The sequence below is a fragment of the Moschus berezovskii genome, chromosome 3 (genome assembly GCF_049115385.1).
Source record: "Moschus berezovskii isolate FMDL1 chromosome 3, NW_MosBer_1.0, whole genome shotgun sequence".
NCBI lineage: Eukaryota > Metazoa > Chordata > Mammalia > Artiodactyla > Moschidae > Moschus > Moschus berezovskii.
Genome location: NC_142462.1, coordinates 100686276 through 100710636, shown reverse-complemented (window position 1 = coordinate 100710636; position 24361 = coordinate 100686276). Strand labels below are relative to the sequence as shown.

Here is a 24361-nt window from a genome sequence, read left to right as displayed (position 1 = left end):
CAGTCCAAGAGACTCTCAAGAGTCTTCTCCAGAACCACAGTTCAAAAGCATAAAATTTTTGGCACTCAGCCTTCTTTATGGTCCAGCTGCCGCATACTACATGACTACTGGAAAAACCATAACTTTACCTACATGGACCTTTATCAGCAAAAGGATGTCTCTGCTGTCTAGGTTTGTCGTAGCTTTTCTTCCAAGGAGCAGGTATCTTTTAATTTCATGGGTGCAGTCAGCATCGACCATGATCCTGGAGCCCAAGAAAAGAAAAATTTCCACTTTTTTCCCATGTATTTGCCATGAAGTGATGTGACCAGATGCCATGATTTTGAATGTTGAGTTTTAAGCCAGCTTTTTCACTCTCTTTTACCCACATCAAGAGTGTTTTTAGCTCCTCTTCACTTTCTTCATTTTTAATATAGTATATTCATTACAACTAATGAACCAGTTGCTATTGCTATTAGCTAAAGTCCACAATTTTTGTTCACTCTTTGTGTTTTACCATTATATGTGGAGTTTCAAGTTGACTGAATGGATAGACAATCCTCAGTTCCTTATTAAGAGGGGAAAGACTGTGAGGAACATGTTTAGAAATGAAAAAAAAATCAAGTGTTGTTTCTGGACACATAAAGTGGCAGATGGTTATCAGACAACCGAGTGGAGATACAGGTAATTGGATAAATCTATGCTCGGAGCTAGATGTATACATTTGAGACTCATCCGTGGAGCTAAGGGGTTATATTTCAAGTGAGCAGGGTCTGATGAGTTAATGGGAAATAAGAAAATGGAATGTGAGGACAGCTCACTCAAAAAACTTTCATTTTAACTGTTAAGGAGAATGGATAAATGAAACTGTAAGGTTATAATGAGATTTATTGGCTTGCTTTTTTTTTTTTTAAAGATGAGAGCTATGAGAACTCAGTTGTAAACTGAACGGACCACCATATACAGTCTAAATCTATTGATGTGACAGAACAAAAAGATGAGGCTGAAAGTGCCTGGAGAGCAAGAGTGAAGGAGGTCCTAGCAGTAGGGGAGGAGCACACCCTTGATTGGATCAGGGGCTTGTGTGTTTCAGCACGAGGGATCATCTGAGCAGAGATACAGGAAGGCTGTGGGTTCTATGGGGCAATGAGGAGGGAGTCTTTGCCTTATGGATGCTTTTGTTTCTTTTCAGTGAGAAAGTCTGGGATGAGCTGAAGTGGCAGGGGTGGAAGATGTTGGATGTGTGAGGCATGAAACAGTCAGTCATCCAGAAGTGGGGGAAGTGTGATAGGATCAACACGGAACAGTGTTGACTACATATTTGAATCTGAGGTCAGGTCAGGCATTAAGATTCTTTTTTTGATGTGGACCATTTTTTAAAGTCTTTATTGAAATTGTTACAATATTGCTTCTGTTTCCTGTTTCTGATTTTTTTGCTGGGAGGCACATGGGATCTTATCTCCCCCACCAGGGATCAAACCCACACCCCGGAATTGGAAGGCAAAGTCTTAACCACTGGAGTACCAGGGAAATCCCTGAGGTCATGCATGCATTTAAAGTAAGAGCAGAGCACAGGGTTCGGACTAGATAAAGCAAATGGGACACCTAATGTGCAGAATCTAGGGAGGCACTGAAACTCAGAGTCACGCCCCGGGCATCTCACGTGCTTCAATCTAGTCCTGACCTTACCAGCCAGTTGTATGATTTTTCTGAACAACATTGAGCTGCTTGTGTAAAAAAAGAGGATATACAATTGAGTTCAATCTTGAGTATTTTGGCAGAGGAATAAAATCGGACAGAGGGAGAAGTACAGAAGGCATTTGCAAGGAAAATCATAGAACCTATGCAAGACTAGGAGGGAAGAGAAATTATCATGGGGGTGACATATAATGAGAAGTTGGGTGTAATAAATGAATCAATAAATTTAGAGGCTCATAGAATTTTTGCAGTGAGGGTGGAAGCCAGTATACAGAGAGCAAAGTTTGGGAGATGAGGTAGTTACTGAGTTTAGAGTCTTATCATGAGAGCAGCTGGTGAGATGCATGAAAAGAATGAAAACTGGAAGTATAAGCATCAACTAACGTGGAGGCCAGGATGCGGAGTCATTCAGGTGTATGATGAAGCCACCAGAAATGATAAACAGAAATATGGATGGAGGGGAATTTAGTGAGTCAAATGCTAAAGTTTTTAATGAACCGAGGCTAAGTAACAGATATGGAAGAGTAGTATGACTGATCACTAAATAATTAAACTCTAGTGTGATTCTAATTCAAATATACAGTTCTCTTTATTGATTGCCATGAATACTTGATAAAAATAAATTGGATAAGAAAAGGGAAAGCATGAATAATTGAGATTCTGTTGCAAGTCGCTATTTCCTCTGGCAGTTTAGTCAATGACTTCCATCTCATATATTCTTTTTTAAGGGTGCTAAAAATTAATACATTAACTGATTTTATTTTTAGCCTTCTTAATTTTTTTCTGCTTACCAAATAGCACAGGTGGTTATGAGAAGAAAAATGGATAGTTTTGTAGCAAGGAAGAGAGAGCAAAGTGACAAACATGACTATACACTGAGCGGCTTATGCTTATGAATAAATTTATAATGTATACACGTAAAGGTGAATGAATTACTTTTCATTGCTTTTTGCATTGTGGAAATAAGAAAATGTAGACCAGGGGAGCATAAGTGTAAGCAAAGGAATGGATAATGATATGATAGCTTTCATCTACTGCGTACCTGTTGTGTGCCAGTCACACATTAAGTGCTTTAAGTGCATCATCTCATGTAACCCTTGTAATAGCCCAGGGGAGCTGAGGTTTTAATGTTCTCTTGACAATTGACAGAACAGGTTTTAGGAAAATAACTTGCCTGGATCACACAGGTAACCGACAGAGTGAGAAATCAAACCCCAGTTTCCAAATCCCAAGTGCATACTCTTCCCCATAACAATATTCAACAGAGTCAACATTTTCAAATAAAATCTTCATTGGTTGGATCATTTTTCTTACAAAAGCACATTGGAGTGTGACATGTCTAGTAATCAAAGTGAAGTTTTTTCCATGCATTTCCATGCAGAAAATATCCAACATGATATAGAGACTCTGAGAGCAGTATCTGACTAGTAAAAGTTCCCGCAGCCTCCATGTTCTTTGGTTTCATTTCTCCACTAGCCCGACTGATTGAAGAGTATGTAAAAAATTGGTGCACTTCAAAATTTCTGAAATAAAGTCTAGGATGGAAAGAAACACGGGAAAATTTCCTAGAGCATAATTTATATATATGTTTGAATTTAGTCTAAAAATATTTGTATTTCCTGTGTTTTTAGTAAAACATAATACATTGATGGATATATTGAAAAATTTATACTATCAGGATTTTTTTTGCTGGACAAAATCCCATTTAATTCTGATTTTTCAAGGTTCCCAGTCTCAGTACTAAAGATGACCTTTTAAATTTCTACTTGTAAATTAGTAAACAACACAGCCCCTCATGGCTTCCCTGGTGGCTCAGTCAGTAAAGAATCCTCCAGAAATGCAGGAGACTCCCTGTAATACAGGAGACCCGGGTTTAATCCCTGAGTTAGAAAGATCCCCTGGAGAAGGGAATGGCAGCACACTCCATTATTCTTGCCAGGGATATCCCATGGACGGAGGAGCCTGGTGTGCTACTGTCCATGGGGTTGCAAAGAGTCGGACAAAACTGAGTGACTAAACCATCACCACCATAGCCCCTCATGGCTACTCTAGGGTGTTCTTTGTTACATAGACCACAGTACCAGGAAATCATTTGAAATAAACCGATATGAATTGAATCAGTTCTTGGATGAAAGGGTTGAAGTAATTCAACTGCAAACCTAGCCCAAGATCAGAAATCAGATTAATAAAACAAGTTGCAAAAGAAGTTTCTAACACTACACCAGTGACAGTGAAAAAGGGACTGATTTGGTCCCTTCACTTGTTACTATAAAAAATGAAAGATAATATAAGTGCAGTTATAATGTTACAAAGAGGGTGAACATGGATTTGTTTGGGATCGTTAGTGGGTGCTTCTGTCATGTAATTTATTGTTTGCTTGCTAGATATTGAACAGTCTTTGGTGCAGTGCCCACAATAAGAGATGCAATCTGCCTTTATTTAGGAGACTACAGTTTTGTGAGGAAGGCAGAGGATCCACCCAATATTGAGCACATAATAAGCTCTCAATGAGTATCTGTTGGATGGATATTTTGATTAGGGACGGGGATGAATTGTACAAGTGTATGGATGGTAGTGATGGTAGTACCATGAGAGACCAGGACAGAAAATGAAGAGGCCTTGGGCCCCTGCTCCAGGTTTAGAAGATAAGGTTCCTTATAGGCGTGCCTTTAATACACATCTTGAAGGAAATATATAGAGAAGAAGAGTTAAAATAAAGGAGTAAGAAAACTTATAGAAAATAACATCTGTATAACAGGATGGTGAGAAAGAGTATGATGAACTTAAAGATCTAGATTTTAAGTATATGTGACCTTGTGTTGGAAGAGGAGAACAAAAATTAGAGAGGGCGACGTCAGAAAAGCCATACAAGCTCATTGAGTTTCCTGGTCATATATAGACCCTGGATCTCAAACACAGCACTGCCATAAAACAATAAAGAAAATAATAGCTAATATTTGTCTAATGCTTACTATTTACTGAATGTTTCTTGTGTATTAATTCGTTTAATCCTCACATATCCCTCTGAGGTGGAAATTAAAATTATCCCATTTTAAAAATGAGCTGAATGAGGTACAGGGAGGTAAAGTAACTTACCTGAGATCATGGGTCTATTAAGTGTCAGTTCTGGGGTTGGAATCCAATGATCTGGCTCCCAAACCCACATTTCTAGTATATTATAATTTAGTGTATATGTATATGTTTACTTATTTATAGTGTTTATAATTTAGTATACTGCCTCTTCATGAAATGCCAAATTTAGTATAACTTGTTATAATTAGGTTGAATTATCTAAGTTTGGTGGGGGGTGCTCGCCTGGTGGCAAGGTGGTAAAGAACCTGCCTGCGAGTGCAGGAGACACAGGTTCGATCCTGGGTTGGGAAGATCCCTAAAGAAAGAAATGGCAACCCACTCCAATATTCTTGTCTGGGAAATCCCATGGACAGAGGGGCCTGTGGACTACACAGTCCATGGGGTAGAATTTAGTGACTAAGCAACAACAATCTAAGTTGGGCAATTATTTTTATGATAATATAGCTCTAATTCACTTGACTTCCAATATACTTTCCCAAGTTGGAAAAAGAGATATGGAAATAGCTGGGACACTAGGAATTATATATAACTCAGAGTATATGCATGAGAATATGTTACACAAGTGACGTTCTCCTAAAACATTGGGAAGCTGTTGTAGGAGATAAGGAGCCATTAAGTGAGGAATATGACAACACTGGGAAAGTTAGAAAAAAATAAATATTCCTTTATTCACAGAGTATATGATATCAGAATTTTAAAGTTGTATATAAATGTCAGGACTTGATGATATTAATGTGAAATTCATAACTTCTACACACACACACACACACACATATATATCATCTGGTAATCTCTTACCCATTGAATTTCCATAATCCATTGTCTAGATATTACTTAAAGGATTTTCATTATCCTATCTATTATTCTGCATTGGTGTCTGCTGAGAATACATACAGGGTGAATCATCATCGTTATTATCATAATATTTAATTACCATCTGTATTGTTCTTTGTACTTGGCAAGTATTTGTTTAAGTTTCATAACAAGTCTATGAGAAAAGTATTATTACTCCCATTTTAGTTAGCTTGCTCAGGATTGGACTTGCCTGGTGACTCAGTGGTAAAGAATCCACCTGCCAATGGAGGAGACACAGGTTCTGTCCCTGGGTTGGGAAGATGTCCTGGGAGAGGAAATGGCTACTCACTCCAGTATTCTTGACTGGGAAATCCCATGGACAGAGGAGCCTGGTAGGCTCCAGTCCGTGGGGTCTCAGAAGATTTGGACTCGAATAAAAACAACAGCAACAACTGCTCAGGGTCACTAAGAGTAAGAAAAGATTTTGATCAGTTGTGGCACAGGGGTTTCCACTTGAGAGAGGAGAACTTCCATTTTATTCCCCAATTCCCTATTTTTTGATTTATATCTAAAGTTATTTCCCATGTGAGCTAATAATAATTTAAATGCATACAGATTTTTGAGACTTCTAAATATGTTCATCTTTGTTGTTAAGTCCCTATGTGACAACTGAAGAAAAGAGATATACATAAGTTGTGAAAATAAATGCGGAAACAAAGTTAGCATGAATAGCATGAATGAGCAGGCCTTGTCTCTCATAACTGCTCTTTCCTCCATGCTGTGCCCATCTCTTGTGCCCTTAACGGAATTTGTAGATGCCAGGTATCTCATCTAAGATTTCACACTGCGTTCACATTTTAAGAAGATTCCAGAGAACAGAAAATGAACTGAAATTTTCCAGGCAAGAATACTGGAGTGGATAGCCATTTCCTTCTTCAGGGAATCTTCCTGACCTAGGGATCAAACCCAGATCTCCTTCATTGCAGGCAGATTCTTTACTGCAATCTGAGCCACCAAGGAAGCCCAACAAACTGTGGAAAATTTTTAAAGACATGGGAATACCAGACCACTTTACCTGTCTCCTGAGAAACTTGTATGCAGGTCAAGAAGCAACAGTTGGAACCAGACGTGTAACAATGGACTGGTTGAAAATTGGGAAAGGATTACGTCAAGGCTGCATACTGTCACCCTGTTTATTTAACTTATATGCAGAGTACATCATGAGAAAAGCCAGGTTGGATGAATTACAAGCTGTAATCAAGATTACCAAGAGAAATATCAGCAACCTCAGATACGCAAATAATACCACTCTAATGGCAGAAAGTCTTACTATCTTAGTGGTGGCTCAGGTAGTAAAGAATCTGCCAGCAGTGTGGGAGACCAGGGTTTGATTCCTCAGGAAGATCCCCTGGAGAAGGGAATGGCAGCCCTTACCAGTATTCTTGACTGGAGAATCCCATGAACAGAGGAGCCCAGCGGGCTACAGTTCATGGGGTCACAAAGAGTCGGACACCACTGAGTAACTAACAATGGCAGAAAGCAAAGAGGAACTAAAGTGCTTCTTGATGAAAGTAAAAGAGGATAGTGAAAAAGCTGGCTTAAAACTCCATTCAAAAAGCTAAGATCATGGCATCTGGTCCCATTACTTCATGACAAATAGAAGGGGAAAAAAGTGAAAACAGTGTCAGATTTTATTTCTTGGGCTCCAAAATCACTGCAGACAGTGACTGGAGCCATGAAATTAAAAGATGTTTGCTCCTTGGAAGGAAAGCTATGACAAAATTAGACAGCATATTAAAAACCAGAGACATCACTTTGATGACAGAAGTCCATAAAGTCAAAGCTATGGTTTTCCCAGTAGTCATGTACAGATGTGAGAGCTGGACAATAAAAAAGGCTGAGTGCCGAGCAATTGATGCCTTCGAACTTTGATGCTGGCGAAGACTCGCGAGAATCCCTTGGATGGCAAGGAGATCAAATCAGTCAATACCAAAGGAAATAAACCCTGAATATGCATTGGAAGGACTGATGCTGAAGCTGAATCTCCAATACTTTGGCCACCTGATGTGAAGAACTGACTCACTGGAAAAGACCCTGATGCTGGGAAAGATTGAAGGCAGGAGGAGAAGAGGGCAACAGAGGATGAGATAGTTGGATAGCATCATCAACTCAAAGGACTTGAGTCTGGGAAAACTCCAGGGGATAGTAAAGTAAGTGGAAGCCTGGTGTGCTGCAGTCTATGAGGTGGCAAACACACGACTGAGTGACTGAACAATCAGAGAACAGAGGGTATTAGATTTCTCTCCTTGAAATAGGAGGAAAGTGCCCTAAATGATGCTGTGTGATTCTTATTTTATTTATTTGCAAGTTACTGTTTTAGATCATCTTTTTATTTGATGAGTTAAATGTTTCAGACTTTTGTGATTTTTAGTTTTCTTTAAAAACTCCACAAGTAGAATAAGACAGTGGTCCCCAACCTTTTTGTTACCAGGGATCAGTTTCTTGGAAGACAATTTTTCCATGGACTCTGGGCTGGTGGAACAAATGGATTTTGGATGATTCAAGCACATTGCATTTATTGTGTACTTTATTTCTATTACTATTATATCAGTTCCACTTCAGATCATTATACGTTAGATCCCAGAGGTTGGGGACCCCTGGAATAAGAAATTAATTATAAGATGGAACTATATAGAGTTGAAATGTATAAGTATTAATAGTACATATATTTTTTGAGAGTACAATATGGAAAAGAAATAGCAAGTAGGGGACAGTTTCTTGAATAGTATAGAAATTAAACCTGGTAAAGGGTAAGAAGAAATTCAGGAAATGGAACATGCAGAGACAAGATAGGCACAAAGGAAATAGATTAATGTTTAGGTGAATTTATCAAGATAGCAAAGTATAAGGCAAGAAGATAAAGGGGGTGGGATGGGAGCAATATCTAAAGACTGTTAGAGAAAAGGAAGTTCTATATCGATATTGAGGCTATAGATGGAACAAGAAAACATTGGGTGTCGAGATTGTTTTCTATGCTGAAAGCCTGTGATTATTGTTGAAGTTAAGGTTCTCTTAACAAAGAAAGGAGGGGAAAATGAAGGGGAAAATCAGTTTGAGGGAGAGCTGTGGTTTCAGATCTTTGGGGACTGATAAGACTAAATATTTCCAGGGTTATTAATATATGTTGTTAACTAAATTTGTTGCCTCCAATCGATTGTGTTACTATCTCTACACTAAAAGGAGATTTGGTCTTGGGATGGGATGTTTTTATGATATTTATATACAATTAGTTTATAAATCCGAAACATCAACATACACACACTGCTGCTGCTGCTGCTGTGTCACTTCAGTCGTGTTCAACTCTGTGTGACCCCACAGACGGAAGCCCACCAGGCTCCCCCGTCCCTGGGATTCTCCAGGCAAGAACACTGGAGTGGGTTGCAATTTCCTTCTCCAATGTGTGAAAGTGAAAAGTGAAAGTGAAGTTGCTCAGTCGTGTCTGACCCCTAGTGACCCCACGGACTGCAGCCTACCACCATGCATAAAATAGATAGCTGGTGAGAAGTTGAATATAACACAGGAAGCCCACCCTGGTGCTCTGTGATGACCTAGAGGGGTTGAATGAGGGGAGAAGGGAAGCTCAAAAGTGAGGGGATATATGTATAATCAAGACTGAATCTCATTGTTGTATAGCAGAAACAAACACAACATTATAAAGCAATTTTCCTCCAAATAAAAAATGATATTTGCATGTTTTTTGAATACTTAAATTAGAGGAAAATAGCAAAAACAAAAGGAGAGAGAAAGAAGTCCTGTGATTATGTAAAAGTTGACAAGGGAAAGTAAAAGTGAGCAGAAGCTATTAACAGAAAAAGATTAAAGCTTCTGAGAGAAATGGCAGTTTAGAAAAGCTGACTTTTCTTGCATCCTGCCACCCCATCACTATTACACTATCACAGTGAATTGGGGAATCTTTGTGATTTGACCAGAGGTGGGACTTCTTAGTGATCACTACCTCGCCCACCAAGAGGGTCCAAACAGCAGCCCATGTTGATGAATTCTTAGGCAGAAGTAGCAAAAGCAGCATCTTAGAAGCGATATTGTTATTATTATTATTTTATTTGGCCACATTGCATAGCATGTGAAATCTTAGTTACCAGACCAGGGAGCGAACCCACACCCCCTGCATTGGAAGCATGGAACCACTGGACCACCAGGGAAGCCAAGAAGCAACATTGAATGGGGCTATCGATCCAGATGGCCTTCAAGTCCAAATAAAGTAAAACTCTAGGGAATCTGTCTGGGATGTTCCCCTGCCACATTTTGAGTTACTGATCATAGTTTATATTGTACAATAGCTGTTATGCTTCGAGGAATTTGCACTCTTCTCTATTAACGGTCGTTCTCTGTAGCTGGTATTAGCTATCTAGCCTATCAACTTTTATTTATTTAACTGTTATATACTTTGCCTAACTTGAATGCTCATCATTTACTTTCTGATGTGTGTAATGAGGCAGGTCTTCTTGAATGTACGTCTGGGCTTCTTTTCGTGTCAGAGATACTATGCTATCAAGAATGACCTTGTATGGATTGTAATCTTCATATCTCTTACTATGCACAATATATTTTTATCTACTATTTTTTCCTTAGAGAAAAATAAGCCCAGTAGGCTCTCTCACTGGAAAGTTATTAACATTGTTTTCTAAACGTTTACAGGTAGTGCTGGGACACCAGTCACTTTTAATGAAAATGGAGATGCTCCTGGTCGTTATGACATCTTCCAGTACCAAATAACCAACAAAAGTACAGAATACAAAATCATTGGGCACTGGACCAATCAGCTTCATCTGAAAGCAAGTATCAGCATGAGCTTACATTTCTGTCTATGGTTCTCAAGGAGCAATGCTTTACTTTTAAGTGTATCATATCAATATACTATTCATTAGAATTGATTTTCTCATAAGCAGACTTTTAGAAAATGTATGATTTGATCCTTCCTCAACCTTAAAATGCAATGGAAAGTCTTAAGTGTCTCTGGAGAAATCTGGTATCTGTAGGGATTTAATGAAGATCTCATTTCCTTTTAAGTGACTATATAAACACTTTGGAAATTTTACACTTTTCTGAAAGACTCACTTGTTCAAATGTTTATACAGTATGTGTGAATGTATGTGTATGGATGGATGTTGGGTAGGAGGGGTGACAGTGTGCCGTGAATGACCAAGTTGGTGCTTAAAAATAATTGTATTTCTCCTTTGCCATGTCATAAGTTGAGATCTATGGCTACATCTGATGGATAGAAGTGAATCAGGGTCCTCATTTATATCTTTTTGAATCACAACACTAGAGAAAGTTAATGTACCCAAAAGAGATGTTCAGATTTTTTAACAACCCATAGGGCTGCCTGCCATCCCCATCTCCTGGAGAGTCATCAAGGTCCACAGATTTTGTCGTTCCTACAAGTAGCCATGTGAGGGACCTTGCTTCCATCTGGTCTCCAAATTGTCCTCACACGGAACTCAACTCTCACAGTGTTATGGTAGCTTTGAGAATCAAGACGAATAGAGGCTCTTATTAGAAGAAAGAGTGAAATACTAGGACAAAAGAGCCGTAGAGTAATATGATTCTAGTTTATTTGACACATTTTAAAGGCTCCTTACTGCCTACAGAGGAAACACTGCTGTTGTAGTGATTCCTCGGCCACTCAGTCCCTGTAAATAGTCCAATGTTACAGACAGATATGAGAATGTATTACAGACATCGATGTTCATGTATGAAGGAACTCTGACCCTTAGCTGAGACTTCCAGGCACACTCCTTATTTCTCTGTACTGGAAGGAGTCAGTGTACATGGATGGATATGGCACTCCAGGCTCTTAAATCTGAAATAACTCCTTACCCAGTGGTAGCAGATGCTTCTCCAACATCTCTACAACCCCACCATGCAGCCACCACCAGTCCTATGCCTTGGGACTTTCTGGGCCTCCCCATTCATCAAGTTCAGGATTAGCTTCCTACTCCAGAGCCCCTTCTGATTAGTGGGTGCTGGTACCAGACACCACTCCCCAGGGTCCTCAAAGACCCCGTTCCCTAGGATAGTCCTTCTGGAGGGCTCCCTGCCCACCATACACATCTGCTAGAGTTTCTCCTGCTGCCTCTCTACACAGGCCATTCCCACCTGGTCCCAGCAGGAGAAAACATAGCCCAGGGTGTTGGTGACAGCATGCACTGGGCAGGCAGATGCCAATTGCCTTTGGCACCATGCCACCTGGGAGCCAGGTGGGACCTCTCAGGTCTTGAGTCTCAAAGCTACCATAATACTGTGAGAGTTGAGTTCATTTCTTAAATGAATAATTAAGCTCCTTTCCTAGCTATAGCTTATCTTAGCTGGAAGGTAGTGATGTATGTCATCCATGAGGGTGGGGAGAGAGATCATTCTGATCTGTGGGTATGTTACACGTGTGTGTGCTTTCTTATGTCTGAACCCATTCAGAGAACATCAATTTAGTGTATATGTTTTTAATACATTTTTCACTTCTCAGTGTCCAAATATAGCCCCTAAAATGCTATGATTATAAGCAACAGTTACCACAATTCTCAGCAAAGCAGATAATAAGAAATAACAAAACTAGTATATGTAAGATTTATTGTCTATGTATGACTTCCTGATAATTATCACAGTTCTGCATTCAATAATGCATAAAGACAACTTATTTTGCAACTATTGTTATAGTATGTAAGACCACATATCTACAGCTTACTGCCTCTAGGAACCTGATGAAACTTCCATCCTTCTGCAACCCAAATTAACATTTACTGAAACAAAACTTTGATAAAACTCTACAGGTTGTTGATACCAACCTGAACATCTATAGTTTCTTGGCAAAACTCCTTTTGACAATGGACCTCTGTGAAATCAAATAATTGAACACAACAAAGAAAATTTGCTAAGGATTAAAATGGGGAAGCTTCTTTTTATCTGACTTTTATAAATGCCAACCTGCTTACTATAGTCTTATGATTACAGATTTGAATAACAAAGTTTAATGGTTGAAAAATCCATGTACGTATATATAATACCAAGATACCTAAAATAACTGTACACAAGTAGACATGCACACACACATCTCTCACCATATATATGCTTATTATAAAACTTTATGTTGAATCTCAAGCTGCTCTTTTATGTACATTTATGGTGCATGAAGAGTTTTATGTTTATTATTGTGTTGTTGTTCATAAAATATATCAAAACAATTTGTGAGAATTATTTCTCATGCATGATTATGATTGTTTATGACTAAATAGCCATGCCAGCTTTACTGAAACAGAGAGAATCAACTCTCAGAAGAAAATAGAGTCAATTAGATTGTAAAGAGAGGTTGTAAGTCCAGGGTTGAAGTCTCAATTTTATCAGAACAAACAAAATAGCTGTTTCTTTTTGGAAACTGGATTACTCATTTGTTTGAAGGTGCAGTAGGAGTTGCTTGGAAAGTGACAGGTTTACTCAAGTTCTGCTTAGATCTCAGGCAGTGTTGTGTGCACTTAGTTGCTCAGTTGTGTCCAACTCTTTGCGACCCTGTGGACTGTAGCCCACCAGTCTCCACAGTCCATGGGGGAAAAAAAAAGAATACTGGAGTGGGTTGCCATTTCCTCCTCCTGGGGATCCTCCCGACCCAGGAACTGAACCCACGTCTTCTATGTCTCCTGCATTGCAGGCGGATTCTTTACCCACTGAGCCATCAGGGAAGCCCCTGATCTCAGGGAGGACACTAAGCAAATGCTTTGCCTCAGTTTTGTCACTTACAAAGTGGAAGCATTAATAGCACTTACCTTAGATGGTTGTAATAAGAATTAAATGAAATCATACAATAAAGCAGTTAGTCCAGAGCTTGGCACGCATGATGCCCATGAATGGTACCGATTACTAATCCAATGTCTCATGATACCGTGTGGTCAAGGGAAGATCTGAGGATGAGTGTGGTGAGTAGAGAAGGGCAGGTCCTTTAGGAAGACACACTTGTTTGCTTTAATAAGTTCAGAATCTGTTCACTTAAAATGGGGACCATTCTAGCTAGTGAGAAGCTGCTGTATGGCGCTGGGAACTCAGCTTAGTGCTTTGTGTTGACCTAGATGGGTGGGGTGGTGGAGATGGGAGGGAGGCTCAAGAAGGAGGATATATATATGTTTACTCACAGCTGATTCACACTGTTGTACAACAGAAATCAACACAACATTGTAAAGTATTTATCCTTCAATTAAAAATAAATAAATGGAGGCATTAAATATTTGTCCCTATAGCCTATTGCCTGCCTTTAATATTGACCTTAATATGGTAGCAAATCTCTCTGCATCACAAAGTAAACTTTATTTAATATAAATACATAGTTTCTTTTCCTATGGTTCAGTTCAGTTCAGTCCCTCAGTCGTGTCCAACTCTCCGCAACCCCATGAATCACAGCACGCCAGGCCTCCCTGTCCATCACCAACTCCCGGAGTTCACTCAAACTCATGTCCACAGAGTCGCTGATGCCATCCAGCCATCTCATTCTCTGTCGTCCCCTTCTCCTCCCGCCCCCAACCTTTCCCAGCATCAGAGTCTTTTCCAGTGAGTCAACTTGTCGCATGAGGTGGCCAAAGTATTGCAGTTTCAGCTTTAGTATCAGTCCTTCCAATGAACACCCAGGATTGATCTCCTTTAGAATGGACTGGTTGGATCTCCTTGCAGTACAAGGGACTCTCAAGAGTCTGCTCCAACACCACAGTTCAAAAGCATCAATTCTTTGGCAATCAGCTTTCTTCACAGTCCAAATTTCACATCCATACATGATCACGGGAAAAACCATAGCCTTGACTAGACGGACCTTTGTTGGCAAAGTAATGTCTCTGCTTTTTAATATACTATCAAGGTTGGTCATAACTTTCCTTCCAAGGAGTAAGCATCTTTTAATTTCCTGGCTGCAATCAGCATCTGCAGTGATTTTGGAGCCCAAAAAAATAAAGTCTGACACTGTTTCCACTGTTTTCCCATCTATTTCCCATGAAGTGATGGGACCAGATGCCATGATCTTTGTTTTCTGAATGTTGAGCTTCAAGCCTACCTTTTCACTCTCCTCTTTCACTTTCATCAAGAGGCTTTTTAGTTCCTCTTCACTTTCTGCCATAAGGGTAGTGTAATCTGCATATCTGAGGTTATTGATATTTCTCCTGGCAATCTTGATTCCAGCTTGTGCTTCTTCCAGCCCAGCATTCCTCATGATGTACTCTGCATATAAGTTAAATAAGCAAGGTGACAATATACAACCTTGACGGACACCTTTTCCTATTTGGAACCAGTCTGTTCCATGTACAGTTCTGACTGTTTCTTCCTGACCTGCATACAGGTTTCTTAAGAGGCAGGTCAAGTGGTCTGGGATTCCCATCTCTTGAAGAATGTTCCACAGTTTATTGTGATCCACACAGTCAAAGGCTTTGGCATAGTCAATGAAGCAGAAATAGATGTTTTTCTTGAACTCTCTTGCTTTCTCCATGATCCAGCGGATGTTGGCAATTTGATCTCTGGCGCCTCTGCCTTTTCTAAAACCTGCTTGAACATCTGGGAGTTCACGGTTCACATATTGCTGAAGCCTGGCTTGGAGAATTTTGAGCATGACTTTACTAGTGTGTGAGATGAGTGCAATTGTGCGGTAGTTTGAGCATTCTTTGGCATTCCCTTTCTTTGGGATTGGAATGAAGACTGACCTTTTCCAGTCCTGTGGCCACTGCTGAGATTTCCAAATCTGCTGGCATATTGAGTGCAGCACTTTCACAGCATCATCTTTCAAGACTTGAAATAGCTCAACTGGAATTCCATCACCTCAACTAGCTTTGTTCCTAGTGATGCTTTCTAAGGCCCACTTGACTTCACATTCCAAGACGTCTGGCTCTAGGTCAGTGATAACATTATCGTGACTATCTTGGTCATGAAGATCTTTTTTGTACAGTTCTTCTGTGTATTCTTGCCACCTCTTCTTAATATCTTCTGCTTCTGTTAGGTCCATACCATTCCTGTCCTTTATCGAGACCATCTTTGCATGAAATGTTCCCTTGGTATCTCTAATTTTCTTGAATAGATCTCTTGTCTTTCCTATTCTGTTGTTTTCCTCTATTTCTTTGCTTTGATCTCTGAGGAAGGCTTTCTTATCTCTCCTTGCTATTCTTTGGAACTCTGCATTCAGATGCTTATATCTTTCCTTTTCTCCTTTGCTTTTTGCCTCTCTTCTTTTCACAGATATTTGTAAGGCCTCCTCAGACAGCCATTTTGCTTTTTTGCATTTCTTTTCCATTTTGATGCTCTTGGTCCCTGTCTCCTGTACAATGTCACGAATCTCCGTCCAGAGTTCATCAGGTACTCTATCAGATCTAGTCCCTTAAATCTGTTTCTCACTTCCACTGCATAATCATAAGGGATTTGATTTGGGTCATATCTGAATGGTCTAGTGGTTTTCCCTACTTTCTTCAATTTAAGTAGGGTGTGGCTAAATATTCTCACCTAGGTGAGTGTACTCCGGGAGTTGGTGATGGACAGGGAGGCCTGGCGTGCTGTGATTCATGGGGTCACGGAGAGTCGGACACGACTGAGCGACTGAACTGAACTGAACTGAGGCAGTCATTTTGAATGGATTGGATACATTCATTCTGTGCACATACTCCATGCTAAAAGTTGGAATTAGAGTGAAAATGTGGACCCTGCTCTCAGGGCTCCCACAGACTGGAAGGATAGAAAAGACCCTCAATTCAACAATTCTAGTGCAGTGAGGCAGGAACACAGATGAACGTATGTCTGTGGTTTTGCACTTACAGCCAAACACAGGCTTCTAACCTGGCCTGATTGCTGATGGAGGTTCTGATGAGGGCAGGGGAGAGCACTCTTCAAGCACTCCCTCTCTCCTTGTTCTCTTAAATCAGATTTGCAGTAGATTTCATACTTTCAATGATAAGCATTGGATTGAATTTGACTTATTTTAAAAGCAGCCCATTTTTCTCACTGAACTCAGCCATAGAATAAGTTTGTACATAGAGGGTGTATGATTAAGCATATATGAGTCCAATAAATTTGCCCTGAATATAACTTCGTGAAGTAAAAGAAATTTTAAAACAAGTAGTTTATTCTCCGCCCCCCCTCCCCCGCCCCTGGAAAATTATGTAGTATTTTGTTTCCTCGAAAGCATTATCTGTTTTGTTCCAAGTATTTTTTTCTTTTTTTCTTTTTTTTTTATGGAACTAACATATGTTCTTAACTTAGCAATTACAATCAATTAGTAGAATTGTTCATTATGATTTTTGTTTTTATTCCATAATCTCGGTCTACCCATGAAGGGCATATTGTCTACCTGAGAGTGAATTTGAACAATTAGGCTTCTCCGTTTGGTGAGACTGAATCTCTCAAGAGGCAGGTGGTCCTTATTAGTGATTACAAAACATCGTAACCTAGAGGTTCAGAGAAAACAGTGGAGACTGAACTGTAAAAAGAACAGCCATATGCTGCTTCGAGTCCACAGGAAGGTGTATGAAGTTTACTGGATGGGCCTAAAATAACTGAGGACTTTGTTTTTGTACTTCCAACCAGAGCTACTCTTTCTAGATTACTGTAAGAATTTGAGACATATTTTTTGGTTGTTTTGTTATTTTCTTCACTTTAGTTCAAATAAATAGTTTGAAAATTAATACAGATATTAAAAGACAATGACTTCATAAGGGTGTTTCCACCACAGTTGTTAGCAGCATGGTGTCAACTGGAAATGGTGATTTGATGGAGAAGGGTTTCATTTAATTTTGTGTGAGTCACTCCATAGAATAAAGTACCTCTTGAACAGGTATTGAATTCTGACCCTCATTTTTCTCATCTGTTAAGTGGGGATAATAGATAGGTCTGTTATGAAGGTTAAATGCATTGGCATATAGGGGTTAAGGACAAGACCTCAAAGTCAGAAAGAAGATTTTATGTTTTAACCTTCCATTACTGAGCCTTGCACATCTTAAATAGCCTTGCTATTTTACCTCTTTTAGTCTCAGATTCTTCGTCTACATGAAACAATCATATCTATTTCATAGAGTTGTTGAGATAACTGAAGGACATTGCATAAACAAAGATCCTAGAATACTGCCTGCTGCATATTCAGTGTTAAAAGAATATGATATAATAACTTTGGTTTATTTTTCCAGGATAACCAGCCTATTGCAGGGGACTCTTAATGGGTATTGCAATCTGAAATTCCATACATGAAAAGTCTCTTCTGACTTTATCTTGATGTTCTGAGTAGGGAGTAATTGTAAAAAGAGGTGCATACATTATGATAACTTGTATATGCCTATATAATAAACCCGAGATGTCTATTTTTGTATGAAAAAAAAAGTGGATTCCATGAGTCAATGCATTGGGGCTGGTCAGAAACTTGAGTAAACTTTCTGGTAGAATTTAGCCCAGTTAAATCCGTCTTTCCTGCGATGGTTAGATAGCATAAACAACTCAGTGGATATGAATCTGAGCAAACTCTGGGAGATAGTGGAGGACAGAGGAGCCTGGTGTGCTGTAGTACATGGGGTAAGAAAGAGGTGATCAAGATTTAGTGACTGGACAACAACAAAATTCCTATGTACTTACAGTGTAGTATTTATAAGATAATCTTTTAATTGAGTATATATCTTTACCTGTCAATGGCCAGTCAGATTGCTATACTAGGGGGTTCCTCAGCTTCTTTGAAATATAGAAAGAGAGAATTTCTTAGTCCCTTTATTTGTTCCATGGTTATATTGCTTTGGATAGATAGCAAAAGTTTTTAACCGACATCATTAGATTCCCTAATGTCATAGATGAACAGCTTTTCTATAATGAAAAATATTGAAATTAGAGGACAGAGTGAATGGAGTGGAAACAATGTTCAAGGGGACACTTGACCCTTTATTTGCTGTGACTCTTAGAAATCATGCATTTTCTCTTTGCCTCTGTTTCCCCATTGCTAAGTTGCCTGCATTTCAAAATGCTTTCATATGATTGTGAGTGCATATAAGAGATCATTCACACCTATGAGACAAGCATTATAAATAGCTCTTCCCATCCTACAAAGTATGAATGTGAAGTCAATTCTCTGAGACCCTTGACTATGTTCCAACAGGACTTTAAATGTCACTATAGTTCTTGTCTTTGTATTCTATTCAGACAAGACTTTTTCTTGGCTTTCTTTCCTTGTAACAACATGATTCTTAAAACTTGTTGACATATATATGACATAATATATAAATATATTATATTGACAGAAATATACAAAACGATATTTTCATTCACCAGACAAAAATTTGTTCTTTTCAAAATTAGTCATTTTGGGGTCAGTAATTATTTGTTTGTTTATGAGAAAATAAACATTTAGTAAATTCATGTTTTTGACACATGAAGCAAAGTCAAGGTAGTTGAAGTTTAACTATGTTCTTATTTGCACAGAGTAGGGGTTCAGTAAGTATTAATATTTGTTAATTTTTGTCATGAACACTATTCTGATATTTTCTAAACACTGATTTATTATGGAACACTGTTCCAAGATTATTGATTATCACATAGACTTGTGCACAGATTATTAAGTGACTGCTCCCTGCCAGGCCGAATGTTAAGCCATTGAGGAGCACAAAGTTCAATAAGCTCCCAGGTGGCAAATGATTTGCAATCAATTAAAGGCAACTGTGCACTTCAATAATTATAATAAAAGCATAATTAGAAGGTACAGATTAAGGAACAAACTGTAAATTAAAATATGTAATGATTATTTCCAACTACAGTGACTGGATAAAATGTGTTGAATTCAAACTGGATCTTCGATTACTTTGGTGGCCAGAAATGGTAGGAAGAATTCATAGGCTGTGGAAAAAGCATCCATATATACTTTCATCCATCTATCCTTGCTTCCATTTATTTATCTATCCATTCATTTCAGAATAAAGTGCCTCCAGTGTTCCATTGCTTTACAAGGTGCTGAAATTATTCAGTGGTGTTACAGATTCAGGCCCCAACATCATCCCTGAGTTAGGGGTACACATCTGTAGGCCCATCCTGCCTACACAGTGTCAGTTGTAAGTGCATTGATGGAGATGAGAAATGTTGATTAGGTTTTCATAGGGAGTGGAAAGGGTCACAGTTTCTTTAGGGAACTGAGTGTGATCCTGAGCTGCTGGGACAGAGGACTGTTCTGAGGAGAGAATAATGTGGAGAGTGGAGAAAGATGACTTTTTTTGCAGCCAAATTTTACAGGGTTTCAAAACCTATTAGAACATAAGCTGATGTTTTTTAGGCTATAGTGAGCTTTTCCATGAAGATATTCTCAGCTTTAAACTTCAGGGAAACATTTTGGGCGGCAAAGGGTAGATTGGCTAGAGAAGAGGTTGTTTCATTATTTAGTAGAAGCCATAAATGAGAGTTACTTTCTTTCTTATTTTACTAAATTGTTTGGCAGGTTCTTTCTGCCATATCTGTCCATCTCCTTGGTTTGAGTTTTGTTCCACAAAGTATTTAAAAGGATTTACTAAGATATATTTATCATAATAGAAAACAAGTAAATTAGGAAGGATTAAAAGTGAAAGTTGCTCAGTCATGTCTGACTCTTTGGGACCCCATGGAATATACAGTTCATGGAATTCTCTAGGCCAGAATACTGGAGTGGGTAGCCTTTCCCTTCTCCAGGGGATCTTCCCAACCCAGGGATCAAACCCAGGTCTCCTGCATTGCAGGTGGATTCTTTATCAGGTGGATTCAGGACAGGATTAAGGAGGATTCAGAAAGGATTAAGGGAGTTGATAAATTTTAGTTAGTAGTTGAGTTCGATTTCCTCATCAATAATTATAGCCAATAGATGTATCAAGGCTGTTCAGTAGAGTAAGAAATAATCATGCTGCTATTTTAAGAACACATGGAATTATGCCACATGAAATGATTTATCTGATTAAGAACTGAGAAGCTAGATTCAGTTATCTGGATCTAGTTGGGCACAGATTCCTGTGGTAATCTGATAGTATCCAAGGAATTTAACAGTTCATCAGGGAAAATGCAAGCAGGGCACTAAAAAATCTAGCATTATTCACGAAAAATAGGAAAAGTCATAAGTGCATAGTTATTTTGATAAATAATGAAAATGACACAGGAAGGGAAAAGAAAGCTAAAAAACTTCATAGAAGTTAAATTGGAAAAGGCAATGCAACTAAAGAAAGACATAACATAAAATATTAATAGAAAGTGCCTCTTTATACCAATACCAAAGAAGGGCAAAGGAAGATGGTGACTCTAGACTCTTACGGGGATAATAAAGTAATAAAAATGATAATAAATGGTATTTTAATCTTTATTTTAACCTTGGGAAGAGTAAAATAAGTGTAATTTTAACATGGTGAGTAGAATCAGTAAGGTTACAATAAGGTTATAAGCATAAAATGATAATGTAGAATAGAGGAATAACTGATTAAAAAAAGTCATTTTCTTATGGTAGATTTACTAAAATGTATGTGAACCTTGTATCCTATGGTACTTTTAAAAAGCTCAGTGGACACATCAGTGTTATGTTAAATCTGCCATGTACAAGAGAATTACCAGAACTGAAAAGTATTATTATAAGAATAAAATATGTAGCCCCCAGCTGTAGTTAGAGGTCAGCAGTTGACAAGAGCATGAAACTAAAATGAAAAAAGTTAATATGTCTGTTGACTGAATCAAATGTTTAACATGACATCTTTCCTTAAAACTTCTACTGTCTAAAGAAGGAAAACAAGGCCAGAAACTAGACTCCTCCCAAAGTCCCTATTATATTTTATTGAGGTCATGACCTTATCTCCAAGTGAAGTTGCAGAAATGTGCAACTGTACATAAACTCAGGAGTCGAGATGTAAAATAATGTTCTTTCTTAAATCCATAAATAAATGACAGAGGGATGTAATGAGGACACAGAAACTTACTAAATCTTAGTAGTGTTTGATTTTAGTTGTTAAAAAAAATTTTTAATAAAACATTATTTTGAGAAAACTGCCAGTTCACATGCAGTTGTAGGAAATAATAAAGAACGCATGTCCCCTTTGCTCAGTTTTGCTCTCAGTGATGACATTTTGAAATACTCTGGTGTAACAGCATAAGCAGGTTCTTGATATTTATTCAGTCTGCCAATCCTGATCATATCTCCTGTTTTACTTATATGTGTGTGGGAGGGAGGTATTTCTATGCATTTTTGTGACCTGTATAAGCCTATGTATCTACCACTCTGGTCAAGATATAGAACATTTCTGTCAACACTAGGATCCCAAGTTACCATTTAATAGCCACACCCACATCCCTCCCATCCCTCCAGTTTGGCAACAACTAATATATTCTCTATTTTTATGAATTTGTCATTTCAAGAATTTTCTGTGAATGAGATTATACTGTATGTAACCTGTTGGTTGTGATCTACTAAACTCTGTTTAGTTAATCACTCTTTGAAAAACTCGTGCAAAATAATTATGCAGCAACCTGCTATGAGTACTTGTTGAATTCTACGTTGAGGGAAACAGCAGGCAAGAGTGATGTCTCATCGTGGAGCTGAACTAAATCATTGTTATATGACAGTTTTAGAAATTACATTTAACCCTTTAATATAGAATATTTTAGAAAATAAGGAAACTTTCTTGCTGCAAGATGGATCTCAGATCCTTCACAACTGACATAGTGATACCTTGGCTGCATTAAGCTTGCTACAGATGTAGCAAACATACCTAAGAGAAAAAGTTCTTACTTAAAAGTGATGCCACCTGGGCTTGCATCCTCTTAACCTTAGAGTCTGTGCAAACACATCTATGTTCTTTCTTCTCGTGCTTTACCTTCTCATGCCTTTTATCAGTATTGCACTAAAGTTACTGTCATGCAGCCAAACCCAACCCTCATTGCTATCCTGTATTTCTTAAGTTATTCTGACACTCTGCAAAGCTTTGCTGTGCTAAGTTATCATTTGACTGCTTTTGTAGTTGTTGCATCTGTTGGTACATGTATTTTTCTACATTCAGACCATATTTTTAAGATTCCAAAAATCAGACATGACTTCCAGATTAAGCCAGTATAAGACCTTTGAGACTACTGACCTTAACCTCTTTGATTATTTTTTTAAAGGGGACCTGCAAGGACAGTGCAGTTGGCATATGCTCTATAAATCTCCTAGCAGGAATCCACTTTAAGCTTGGCGACTGTGAATTAGATTCCTCAATTATCCTATCCTTAAACTAATTTATCAAAGAGTCAGCCAATTTTTATAAGTGGTCTCTGTGAAATATTTGACGTGGGTGTGATTTCATGTTGTTCAAGGCACACATGGCAGGTTGCTGAAGGACAGACCCGAGGAGGCTCTGCGTGATGTGGAAAGTGGCATTGGAAACTGGGAAACTTGATTTTAGCCTGTGTTCTCACTCATCATTTGATAGGGTTGTGCTTTGTTACTTAATATTTGGACTCTCAATTTCCATGTTTACAAAATTAGGAATTTAATGAAGTTATTCACTAAAATTTCTTCCAGATCCATTATTCTCAAATTGGATACTCCAGGTAATGAGATTTATATTATGATGTGTTTTCCTGTTTCGATTACTTATTTTTTAGATTTAAAATTTAAAGCCTTCATTATTTATCTATACAGAAATGATCATATAGTATAAACTTCACTAGACAGAGATCTTCCTTCAGTGATTTTTTTTTCAATCTAGCATATTTATTCTAAAGAAGCATGGCTGCTAATCCCCTATGAAAAATAAACCAAAACTAGAGAAGTTAATAATGACCGCTAAGGTATTTTGCTACCTTGGTTTTAATAGAAATGTAAAAATTGTTAGAAATGGACATGACAGTAGTTTTCTTCAGCTTTCTCAGCTGCATGTTTTTATCATGTTTTTAAAAAACTGGACTCTGCTATAGGGAAGTTAAGTTGATTCTGTTAGTTAGTTCAAGCAGGGCTAAGTCGAAATGACTAAAGTAATTAGAAAAATGCTAGTTTACCTCTAAAAGGAGGGCTAAGTCCTGTATTTGTAAAGAATTAGGGGACGTCATGGTAGAGAAAAATAGGCTATATTTGAGCAATAAATGTGAGCTTGGCTTAATTTTGCTCCTATAAAAAGAGAAATATAAGATGATTTCAGAATTCCTACTGTGTCATCAAAAATTTGGTTGCATTCAGCCTGCGACATTGAGGCAGTCAGGCTGCAGCATTTACTCTCTTTACCTCAGGTACAGTCAACAGTTTTATGGTCAGAGAGGGACTTCCCAGGTGGCACAGTGTTTTATGTAAAAAACCTGCCTGCCATTGCAGGAGACACAGGGGACACAAGTTCAATCCTTGGATCGGGAAGATCCCCTAGAGTAGGAAATGGCAACCCACTGCAGTATTCTTGGAAATTCCCTGGACAGAGGAGCCTGGTGGGCTATAATCCATGCAGTCACAAAGAGTTGCATATGACTGAGCACGCACGCACGTCCACGCGCATACACACACACACACACACACACACACACAGCATGAGCTTACCTACTTCTTGAGTCTCCTTGGAGTTCTTACCACTCTTTAAAAGATTTTTACATATTTTTATGTTGAACTTTTCTCCTGAGATGAAGTTTCACACCTGTTACAGGCTAGCTGAGCAATTTTGGGCATTGTACGAAAAATAGAACAGTTTCATATCTTTTAAGAATTGTTAAGAAATAATGGGCTTTAGAAAGTTCATATTATTTTACTACCCTTAGAACACAGCTTCCCACAGGACAATTTGGTTCA

The 24361-nt window shown here is 38.4% G+C and overlaps 1 protein-coding gene across 1 annotated transcript in view; it reads left to right on the top strand.

Annotated features, from left to right (window-relative positions):
- Positions 1-24361, top strand: part of GRM8 (glutamate metabotropic receptor 8) — a 923112-nt gene that overhangs the window by 698839 nt on the left and 199912 nt on the right. The window contains exon 8 of the mRNA XM_055421210.2: positions 10282-10418. Coding sequence (XP_055277185.1) covers positions 10282-10418 — 137 coding nt within the window. The remainder of the gene's footprint in view (positions 1-10281; positions 10419-24361) is intronic.